The 12,056-nt window shown below is 45.1% G+C and overlaps 1 protein-coding gene across 1 annotated transcript; it reads left to right on the plus strand.

Annotated features, from left to right (window-relative positions):
• Positions 1-93: 93 nt before the first annotated feature.
• On the plus strand, positions 94-668 carry LOC142431783 (translation machinery-associated protein 7-like). The gene has a single exon (XM_075536740.1). It carries the CDS (start codon positions 284-286, stop codon positions 602-604), a length of 321 nt encoding a protein of 106 aa, XP_075392855.1. The 5' UTR covers positions 94-283; the 3' UTR covers positions 605-668.
• The last annotated feature ends 11,388 nt before the right edge of the window (positions 669-12,056 follow it).

Raw genomic sequence — 12,056 nt, forward strand, 5'->3', positions numbered from 1 at the left:
GGAAATAGATCTATGTATATATATTTATATGTTTAGTATTAAGAAAACAGGTGGGCAGTGGGCCCCTGCTCAAGTGCTCCCTCCACACAAAAACACTTTGTTCTAACAATTCGGCAATCTGAGATGCTCACCTTCCTGGCACGGTCGCTGAAGACAATGGGTGCAGAAGCAAATGTGGTGAAGAAAGCTGATGGTGCACGGCTATCAAATGATATAGCAACTTGGGTCTTAAAGGCTTGAGGATAAACAGGCAGCCATCTAACTAAGAAACAACAAAGCCCACATGGAAAAAGCACACCAGCCTACCCTGACACAAATGCTGAAGACAAAGCGGGTGCATAAGCAAATGTGGTTAAGAAAGCTGATGGTGGCTTTCCATGGCAGGGCTGGGGAAGGGGCGGCAGGCGCCATGTCGGGCTGCGAAGGTGGCAAGAAGAAGCCCCTGAAACAACCCAAGAAGCAGAACAAGGAGATGGACAAGGAAGAGAAGGCTTTCAAGCAGAAACAGAAGGAAGAACAAAAGAAACTGGAGGAGCTAAAGGCGAAGGCCGCGGGGAAGGGGCCCCTGGCCACAGGTGGAATTAAGAAATCTGGCAAAAAGTGAGCTGTTCTTGGTGGCTGAGGCAATGATGACCCTTGATTCCGTTCCTGTGTAGACATCTGGATTCCCTGCTAGAACTTTTGTTGCCACTTATGGTTAGAATGAAGTGTTGTCTTGGAACCTGCTGTACATTTAAGAATAAACTTTTGTAAAAAAGAATTAAAAATCAAAAAAAGAAAAAGAAAGCTGATGGTGCCCAGCTATCAAAAGAGATAGAATCTGGGGTTCTATAAGCTGGAGGATAAACAAGGTGCCATCTAACTTAGAAACAACAAAGACCACATGGAAAAAACACACTAGCCTGTGAGATCACTGGGCATCAAAGGGATCAGGTATCAAAGACCAAAACAAAATCATAGCATTGTAAATGAGGGGGAGTGCAGAGTGGGGAGCCAGAGCCCATCGGTGGGATAGCTGAATGCTGATCCCTGCCCGTGGAGCTGCAAGGGTCCAGACCTTGCCCCGAGGCAGGTGATGGCAAACTGTGACTGTGTTGACACCAAGCCGCCCTACAGGCTCCAAATGGTCCTGGCTTGGGCAGAGACAGTGGCGGGGCCACGGTCAAGCCCCAACCGGCCTCCACTGAGGTAAGCCAAAAGCCCCCAGCTCCTCAAAACCCCGTGGGTCTGTGCCTACTTATCTTTATGATGCTCCTCCTGCGTTCCAGCAGCTTTGAATTTCCCTCTAAGCAACTCTCCTGGGCTGGATTCTGCGGAGTCCTTTGTTACTCCGTCGCCATCTTCCTGGAAGTCTTCTATACTACAATTTCTTTAACTATGATTTCACTGTTGGGTATTTGGCCTGCTTCCCGTTTCTCACTATTGTGAACTGTGCTGCTGTGAACATGAAAGAGCACACCTCCACCCATGTGTGTCTCTTATTTCTTTAGGGTATATGCCTAATAATGGTATTGCTGGATCATAAAAGATTTCAATTGCCAGTAGCTTTAAGTATCATCATGTCGTTTTCCACGGTGGCTGTTTGTTTCTACAAGTCAACCAGCAGTGTATACGAGTTCTAATCTCTCCACATCCTCCCCAGCATTTGTTGTTTTCTTTTCCATTTGGTCTAGCATTGTGGGTGTGAAGAGCTATCTCACTGTGGTTTCAATTTACATCTCCCTGATGGCTAGTCATTGTGAGCCTTTTTTTCATAGGTTTGTTAGCTATTTGTACTTCATTTTCTGAGAACCATCTGTTCTTCATTTTCTCATTTCTTAATTGGGTCTCTTGTGGTTTTCTTATTGAGCTACTGTAGCGTTCTGTGTATTTGGGTAATGAGCCCTTTGTCTGATATGTCTTTAGCAAAAAAATGTTCCCAATCTCTGGGCTCTCGATGCACCTTCCTGATGAAGTCTTTTAGTGTGCATAAGTGATGTAATTTCAGCATGTCCCAGTTATTTATCTTGTCTTCTACTGAATGTGCTTCCCCCATTATCCTTGGTCATCAATGTAAACCCTGCAACAGGACACTTAAGTTTTTTCCAGCCTTCTCATTGATGATCCTGACAGCTTTGGGGTGTACATTTAGGTCTTTGATCCATCTTGAGTTCGTTTTTGTGCATAGGGAAAGGTCTTGTTTAATTCTTCTGCGTATGGCAATTCAGTTTGTCCAACACCATTTGTTGAAGAGGCTTTCTCCCCTTGGATATTTCTAGGTCCTGACCGGTCTTGGCACAACAAACTCCATTTTGAGTCCTGCACCTCCATCTTAGCTCTCAAGACTGACCCCTAACCGACCTCCCCTCCCCTGCTCAACCCCAACTTCTAAGAACCAGCTCGTCCCAAAGCCAGAATTTTTTCTGAAGATATTGTCACTCCACCCGTCCCTGACATATAGATAAGATTAACGACCTTCTCCCTTCTGAAGCACCTGTGTGTGCAGATCCTCCCCAGCTTTGATCCTCCCCAGCTGTACCTGCCAGCAGTGGGCATAAAAACGCCGCCAGGATTTTTTCCCGGAAAGGCTTCAATAGCTCAATACCCTGAGAGTTGCTGAACCCTCCCACAAGCTTCTCAATAAAGCTTGCTTCTAAAACTCCGTAAATTGGGTCTTTGATTCTGTTTTCGCGTCCAAATAAACCTTATGGGTCCTTTGCCAAAGATTAGATGCCTGTAGGCTGATGCATTTATGTCTGGGTTTTTCCGTTCTAATCCATTGGTCCATGTATCTCTTGTTGTACCAGTACCAGGCTGTTTTGACTAATGTGGCTGTGTAGCAGGTCTTTAGGCCAGGCAGTGCTAGGCCTCTTACATGGTTCTTCCTTTTAAGAGTGCTTTGCTCCTGAACTGGATGATCTCGGCCTGGCACACAGCTGGTGCTCAATAATATCTGTTGAACGAATAAAAGGAAAAGAAGTTATTTGCTTATCCTGGGTCTTTAGCCTGTCCATGTGAAATTGGTAATTAGTTTATCCATTTCCTTAAAGAATTTATTTGGGATTTTAATTGGTAGTGCATAATATCTATAGATTGTTTCAGGTTGTATTGTCATTTTCACAATATTAAGTCTGCCTCTCCATGAAGATGGGATAGTCTCCCATTTATGCAGGTTTTTAATTTCTTGTAGTAATGTTCTGTGGTTTGCTCTATATAGTTCTTTTGTTTCTTTAATTAAGTTTATTCCTAAGTATTTCATCATTGGTGTGGTTATTGTAAATAGTCTTGAATTCTTACTGTCTTTTATATAGCTCTCTTCACTGGCATGTGGGAATCCAATTGGCATCTGGTTATTAGCTTTGTATCCTGCTACCTTGCTGAATGCCTTGCTTGTTTCCAGCAGACTTTTTATGAAGATTTTTGGGTTTCCTATCTAAAGGATCATATCATCTGTGAACAGGGAAAGTTTGGCTTCTACTAGACATACTTGTATTCCCTTGATTTCTTCACACAATGCCAAATATAAAGAAATGTGTACAAGGACCTAGATTTAGAAATGACTTGAAGGGACTATTCAAATGTGAGGTGTGCGTGATCCACCAAGGGAATTGGATAGCTTGCTAATAGTGAAAATAAGCTACATGACACAGAACAGGAAAACTGAGTGCCTAAAGGCAGGAGGCTTACTTGTGGAGTGGGGTGACTGCTGGGTGCTTGTGTGGGGACCTAGGTTTGCTGAGTTGCAAAGCTAGAACTGAGCACGTTTGGGTCAATGCCCTCACAGAGTAGGTGTTTTATCAGTAGGACTACACTTCCCAAGTAAGTATTGTAACCTGTCCATTCCCTAAGATGTCCCTGAATCGTGTGACCTGTGAGTTGTGTGTGAGACCATTGCAACCAGTGATCCAGAGCAGCAGAGCGCCATGGATAAAACAGTTAGTGTTAAAACTGATAAAGAAGGTTGGAGGTATTGACCTAGGCCTGACGTTCAGGTTGGCTTCCCTTCCCCCTTGTGCAGTCATAAAAGGTCAATTGCTGCTCCCAAGGCATATGGACACGCGTCAGTGACCTGGATTGACCAAGTGACTGCAACCCTGGGCTCACACACAGCCACCGTGGTGAGTGGTGCAGAGCCAAGCAGTGCTTCCTTCTGCTGCACAAAGGGTCTCCACGAGCTGGGGCCACATGATGGTACCTAGCAACAGGACCGAGTAAAGCTGCCTACAGGACTCCTAAAGGTGCAACGTTTTCAGAAACAGACTGACATTTATTTTTCCCCAGAGAAACTGCTTGCCTTTGGCTAGCAGCCCGGGCTAACCACAGAGAAATGGGGAGTGGCAGGTTACTTTAAAACTTTGAGGGGGAAAGGGTAGGGGAAGAGAGTGAAGCACATCCTTGCTCACCAAGCCCTCAGGACAATGTTCCTGCTCAGAACAGCAATGCACAGAGATGACCACAGGGCAGGCCTCACCATGGGACACAGTGTTCCTCATTGACCCATAACACCACTGGGGACAACACTAGGGACACACGGAGGGAATTGTGCCCACCTTGAGCTCACTACACCGAGGTCAGCCTCTCGGGGCATGCAGCAGAGCAGCGGGGGAAGCAGAGCAGTGAAGTTCCCAGGGATAGAGGTGGGGCCGGGGCATGACACCCCACCAGACTCAACTGGAAAGCGCTCGTAAAGGACAACAAATAGATCCTGAACTATTTATATGGTTTCTGTGTGTTTTTTTGTTGTTGTTGTGGCTATTGTTTTATCTTCTGTTGGTGCTTCGTTGTACTCAGTCGTGTGATGGTACATAGCATGTCTACCTGGAAGGGATAGGAGAGATAAACAAGCCAGAAGAGAGAACAACAGGATGATAGTTCTGGAGGGACATGAGGGTAGGGGTGGTGGGGAAAGGAAGTGGGTTTTAACAAACCCAGGGACAAGGGAACACGTGATCCAAAATCAGTGGCAAGGAGGGTGTAAGAGGTCTGACAGGGCTGGATCAAGGGCAATGTAACTGAGAAGAATTCCTAAAACCCAAATGAAGGCTGAACATGATAGTGGAACAAGAAGAAAGTACAAAGAAATAGAGGAAAGAAATAGGAGGCAAAAGGTAGTCACAGAGCTTTAAATACAGGTGTCTACAGATGTAAATATACTTATATGTGACGAGGGGGAAATAGATCTATGTACATATATTTATAGGTTTAGTATTAAGAAAACAGATGGACAGCGGGGCCCTGCACAAGTACTCCCTCAACACAAGAACACTTTGTTCTAACAATTTGGCCGTCTGAGATGCTCACCTTCCTGGCATGGTCGCTGAAGACAATGGGTGCACAAGCAAATGTGGTGAAGAAAGCTGATAGTGCCCAGCTACCAAAAGATATAGCATCTGAAGTCTTAAAGACCTGAAGATAAACAAGCAGCCATCTAGCTTAGAGATAAGAAAACCCACATGGAAGAAGTACACCAGCCTGCCCTGACTCAATCACTGAGGACAAAGTGGGTGCATAAGTAAAAGTGGTAAAGAAAGCTGATAGTATCCAGCTATCAAATGATATAGTGTCTGGGGTCTTAAAGGCTTGATAAAGGCTTGAAGATAAACAGGGGGCCATCTAGCTAGAAACAACAAAGCCCACGTGGAAGAATCACACCAACCCACCCCGACAGGAACGCTGAAGACAAAGTGGGTGCATAAGCAAATGCAGTGAAGAAAACTGACAGTGCCTGGCTGTCAAAAGATATGGAATCTAGCCACTGGACACCCCCTTACTGAAGGGTTTTGGGGAGGAGATGAGCCAGTCAAGGTGCAGGGTAGCAACGATGAAACATAACTTTCCTCGAGTTCTTGACTGCTTCCTCACCCCGACTATCATGATCCCAATTCTACCTTACAAATTCGGCTGGACCGGATGATGTACACTCGCACAGTTAGGAACTGGAAATACAGGGAATCAAGGACAGATGAACCCCTCAGGACCAGTGGTGAGATATCAGAAGGGTGGAGGGAAGTTCAGGGAGAAACGGGGAACAGATTACAAGGGCTACATATAACCTCCTCCCTGGGGGATGGACAATGGGGAAGTGGGTGAGGGGAGATGTCAGATGGTGTAAGATATGACAAAATAATAATTTATAAATTATCAAGGGTTTATGGGGGAGGGAGGAGGGAAAAATAATGAGGAGCTGATACCAAGGGTTCAAGTAGAAAGCAAGTATTTTGAGAATGATGATGGCAACAAATGTACAAATGTGCTGACACAATGGATGGATGTATAGATTGTGATAACAGTTGCACGAGCCCCTAATAAAATGATTTTTTTTAATCTTTGAGAGATTTTTTTCAGTTATGGACTACTAATGAACATTTAGTAACTTTTGTCCCAGTTTTTACTATGCAGTATACTTATAAGTCCAAAATTCTATTTTCCATGAAAATCTACCTAAAATTATTTTCAAAGTATATGTAATTTTTAAGATGTTTACTTGTTTTCTCTTCTCTGCCTAAATGTTCTTTGTAAGTTGGCTCGCATTGTATACATCTGCTTTATTTGCATGTCCACAAAAATGGTGCCCAATTCTTCTGTAGGTTTTGAGTTTTCCAGTCTGGGGCTGGTCCTATCACAGCTGTATTTCCCTGTCTGATGAAACATCTGTTCTTGCTCTTGTTCAATGTCACTGAATTGGTTCTGACTCATCTCTACCCACCCACAAAAGAACCAAGCATTTCCTGACCCTTCACCACACTCATAATCGTGAACCCATTGTAGCAGCGATTGTAAATCATGTAAGTTATGACTTGTATTTAATCAACTGATTCAATTAAAATTTCTGTTTTGTAAAAAACAACAACTTTGAGAGACATATTTTAAGACAACTGGAACTAGAAAATGGACTTCACCTCACATAGCACAGACAAGCTCTCAGGAGAGACTAGTCCCTAGGTAAAACATCAGGCTTTACACAGGGGCAGCAAACAAGAGGAAGGCCTGGGACACGATGGATTGACACAATGACTGCAACGATGACCTTGAACATAACAATTGTGAGGTTGGCTCAAGGCTCGGCTGTGATTTGTTCTATTGCACATAGGGTCGCTATGAGTCAGAACCAAATTTATAGCACCTAAAAACAGCAACTATATTGGTGGAGAAGACTGGCATTAGGCTGCTAACACAGCAGTTCAGAGGTCAGCATTTAAGCCCACCAGACACTCTGGAGGAGGAGGAGGCAGTGTGCTTCTCTAGATGACCACCTCTGAAAGAAGGGCACTTCCACTCTGTCCTGCAGGGTCATTATGAGTTGGAATAGACTGGATGGAAGGAAGCTTGAGTTTTAGTTATAACTTGGAGGCTGGGTTTTTTACCATTACGTTAACAGGCAAGGATTTTCATAGTGTGTGTCCTAAGTCCATCTCTTTTGAGATATGAGAAGAGCAGATCAGGGGGGAGAAGGTGGCTGGGGCAAGGGTGTGGTGAGCAAACAGCGCCATAGACAGGGGAACAACTAGGGAATTAAAGCCAACAACAAGGAGGCTGTAGAGATCCTGTGGGGATTGGAGCAACAGCAATCTAGCTGAGAGGAAGTACATTGAGGTGGAAGAAGGGGGGATGTGATGGTAGGGCAGGAGGAAGGCAAAAGGAAACAGAGGAAGGCTCTAGGAAGCAAGGTTATAGATAGGGGTATTAACAGAGGAGTGTACATATGTAAATACATTAACCCATATAGAGGTATTAGCCTATGTGCATATATTTATAAGGCAATATTCTGAGGCTGCACAAGGACTTTGGAAGCTCATACCCTCCCTCAATACAAGAATACTTTGCTCTCACAAATAGGCATTTTGTGATTCTCACCCCACACCACCACCACCACCACACACACACACACACACACACACACACACGATCAATGAAGACAAAACAGGTGCATAAGCAAATGTGGTGAAGAAAGCAGATGGTGCCCGGCCATTAAAAGATATAGTATCTGGGGTCTTAAAGACTTGAAGTTAAACAAGCAGCCGTCTAGCAGAGAAGTAATACACCCACATGGAAGAGGCACACCAGCTAGTGCAATCATGAGGTGTCATCAGGACTGGGTAACAGGCATCAGAAGATTCATAACAAGCAAAATACATTCAGAATTAGGGAGGGTCGGAGCAGAGACCCAAAGCCCATCTGTAGGGGTCGCAGGGAAGGAATGAGTCAACCAGGGTGTAGGAGAGCACCGATTACACAATACTCCTCTTGTTCCTTGAGGTTTCCCCACCCCCCTGCCATGACCCCAGTGCTGCTTCTCACTCTGGGCTGGACCGGAACAGGTACACAGGAATCGACAAGAGATAAAGCTTAGGACACATGGAATCCAGGAACAGGAATGGGGCAGGGAGAAAGTGGGAACCAATTGCAGTGATTAGCACATAACTACGCAGCCCCCTCTAGGGAGAAGAACAACAGAAACCACTGGGGAAGGGAGACAGTAGTCAGTGTGAGATATGAAAATAATAATAATTCATAATCTATCAAGGGGCCATGAGGTTGGGAGAGGAGGGTGGAAGAAAAGAGGAGCTGATACAAAGGGCTCAATAGAAAGGAAATGTCTGGAAAACTGTGGCACATATGTACAAATACGTCTGATACAATTGATGTATGAAGTGTAATAAGAGTTGTAAGAGCCCCCAGTAAAATTATCTTTTAGTATAAAAAAGCAGATACAAAGGAAGCAAGCAGATATAGCCAAAAACAGATGCCATATTCCTTGAAGATCCCAAAAGAATCAAGGACCACCGCTGCAGAGACCACCTCCCCAGAACCAACAAGGAAAACACCTTCCTCTGGAGCCAGCACCCTGTCAATTTGGGCTTCTAGTATCTTGAACTGTGAGAAAATAAATTCCTTATGTATTAAAGTCACCCACGTGTGGTATTTCTAATTTAAGAAAACAGGTGTTTTTGTTGTTGTTGTTAGTTCAAGGATTGTTTGTTGGCCTTTAGGAGTGTTTTCCTGTCCAGTCCAGTCTGTTGGGGCACCAAGCCCCTGGCCCCTTAGTGTTTTGCTTCAGTGTGGTGGGATCAGATCAGGTGCAATTCCCACACTGTGTCTCCGGTGTTGTCCCCTGTAGGGCTATGGGTCAGTGAGGGACGTCATGTCTCATAGTGGGGCCGGCCATGTGGTCCTCTCTGTGGCCTGGCTGCTCTAATTGGGAACATTGTCCTCACGGTCTGGTGGGCCAGGGGGTGCTCCAAAAAACAGGTATTTTTAGTATATAATTAAAGTACCAGCCTATGCCAATCCTTGTTATTAGAGTAGAATTAAAGGAATGCTTTTAGGGACATCTCTGATATAGGTAAGCCCCATGAAAGGCATATGGATATGGGGAGTCCTCCAAGGGGCTGACAAGCTGGCCAAGATGGTCATTTTATCAAGAGATCGATGAAAACTTTTGGGACTTTCGCACAGCAACAGGGTCCCATGCAGGACTGAAGTAGGGACTTGGAGTATTTTGAGTCATACTTCAAAAGGCTAAGCCCTTTGCAGACTGTGGGATATAGAAAGATTTCTCCCAAGTTCTCTCTCCCAAATCATGCCAAACTTAGCTGCTTACTACACATGGTTAGCACTTGGAGGTCAATGAAAGTAGGTCAGAGGTTATCGTCCCTAAAAGTCGTCAGTCATTTAGAGCAGGGGTGCTCAATAGGTCTATCGCGATCTACTGGTCGACCACAAATTTAGTGTGGGTAACTCACATGGCATTAAAAAAATAGATATAAGCCTATCATCAGTCCTGTCACTTAATTGATATACAGCACAGCCAATCAGATGCAATCTTTGGAGTCAAACGCATGCACAAACAACTGCGCTAAATGCAGCAAAACCGACAAGCTAAATTATCATCAATTTTTAGACATTGGTTTTTTTTCTCTTAAATGTAAGAAAGGGTATTAAAATGAGTGGGGGAGCTAGACCTAGTAAGAAGACAAAAACGTATCACTTTCATACGGAATGGGAGATTTTAATCCTACAAGCCGACATTCAGCTGAAGTCCAGAGCGCATGAACAGTTCTGGAACTTACTCGCAGAGGGAAAGCCCCCAAACATGAGAAAACGTGCTACCTCCTTGACTGCCTTATTCGACTCTACTTACTTATATGAGTCAGCCTTTTCCCACATCAAGATCATGAAGTCCAAGTACCGTTCCACCATGACTGATGGTCATTTGGAATGTGCTTGAGGCAGGCTGTCAGCAGCTACTGTCGGAACTAGGCATCCCTGGCTCTGTAGACGCTCTGGGAAAAGCTTAAACAGCCTTGACAAGAGTGAAGCCATTTGAGCTGACAGAAGCCATCACGAACTGTAAATGAACGAGCTACGAACTGTAAATGAGCGAGCTACGAACTAGAAATGAACGAGCTATGAACTAGCTATGAACGAGCTGATTTTAGGGAGACAGGCTGCGCATAGGTAGCGTAACGGAATGTACCAAAGGAAATGTATGTTCAGAAGGCCTGAAAGAATGACCGGAGCAGTTGCTGTTTGGCTGAGAATGGCTAACCGCAATATCCTACTTCTGCATTCTGCTTGCTTGCGAACCTGCCCGTTGCAACAGTATGAAAACCTTTGGAAAATTAGACTGGGGGCCGCTCAGTCTCCTCTCCGGAGGGCTGACGGTCCCTGCGCAGGATATAAAAACTTTGCTTTTGAATTTGTCTGCCGTCTGGGTTGTTTTCTTTCTGGGAATGGACAGTCCGGCGACAACAGCTCATTCTATTCCATACAAGTCATCAGAGTAAACTCAGATAATGACAAAAAATGTACATAGTCAATTGTGTTGTATTGTGCAATATGGACTCGTGCAGTTATGCAATGTGCATAAACATCCATGGTACATCTAAAGAATTCTCGATGAATTTATGAATAAATGCAATAAATATATCAATGTTTTGCATATTTGCAGTTAGTAGATCATTTTGACTTGATCGTTTTGTAAGTAGCTCGCATGCTGGAAAAGCGTGGGCACCTCTGATCTAGAGCAATCAGACTGTATAGTCTGTCCCACCCTAAGCAGGGCCCACTCCCTTCTGATAAGGATAGATTGTTTCCCTGAAGGAGAGCCCAGGGAGGTCAAGCCCACTCAAAGGTGACCAAGGTTACATTAGGTAGCTATTATAGGGACTGGGGTGTCCATTGACGCATGCCCAGGAGAGCCAGCATAGGACAAAGCTGGATTTTCCCGCTGGTGGGCATGGATGGGCATTAAACCTGGATCAGCCCACCTGGGCCAGGTGATTGCAAATCAGCCAATGGGACCAACCTGGGGTCTTTCACCACGCCTCCCCCGGGAATCCTTGAAAAGGCAGGAACCGAGAAGGAGAGGGGTCTTGTCAGGTCGTCTTTGTGGGAGGAAAACTTGGGAGAGAAATCTTTGCGTGACCCTGAGCAGTCTCTGCCAGGCCGCCTGGTCAAAAGGAATCCTATAGGTGCCGCATAAAACCTGAAGCTTCTTTTGACTCTTATTAAATTCACTTGGATCACGAGCCAGGCTTCGGCGTGAATTCTTTCTCGTGCATAGCCAAGGATTGAGGTTTAAATCTAGCCCAGAGAGAGAGACCTTACAGTTAGGCTGCCATATTGCATCTAGGGTCCGCCCTTCTTATCACAGGTATACCCTTAGTCCCTCCCCTTCCTGTTATATGGTCACCCCTAGCTCATCCCCTTCCTGTCACGCATATGCCTATTGTACAGCCCCTTCCTGTGACATGTGTGTGGTTACTTGTAATCAGGCCCCTAAGTATATATGGGCCTTGGCCAGAAATAAAGAGAGTCCTTCCCTCTCTGCCTGCGCCGTGTGTGGACCTGGCTGGTGAGATCATGGCTGTCCAGGAGGTGAGCATGCTACTATGAAATGTCTGACTTCTTCGATTTACTCTCTCTCCCATCTCTCTAATTTCTCTATGGTTTTACTATAATCTTTATATTTCAACTGGACGAGTGTGCCTACCGAAACCGCAATTAGTTGTGCGGGGCTGGCTTCCCCCACAGCAGACCACAGTAGGCGGTTGCCCCTCAAGGAGACACTTGGA

Source organism: Tenrec ecaudatus, chromosome 1 (genome assembly GCF_050624435.1).
Source record: "Tenrec ecaudatus isolate mTenEca1 chromosome 1, mTenEca1.hap1, whole genome shotgun sequence".
In the NCBI taxonomy this organism is placed as follows: domain Eukaryota; kingdom Metazoa; phylum Chordata; class Mammalia; order Afrosoricida; family Tenrecidae; genus Tenrec; species Tenrec ecaudatus.

Excerpts from the sequence above, each read along its gene's own strand:
- LOC142431783 (XM_075536740.1), top strand. The coding sequence starts at position 284 with ATGGAAAAAGCACACCAGCCTACCCTGACACAAATGCTGAAGACAAAG.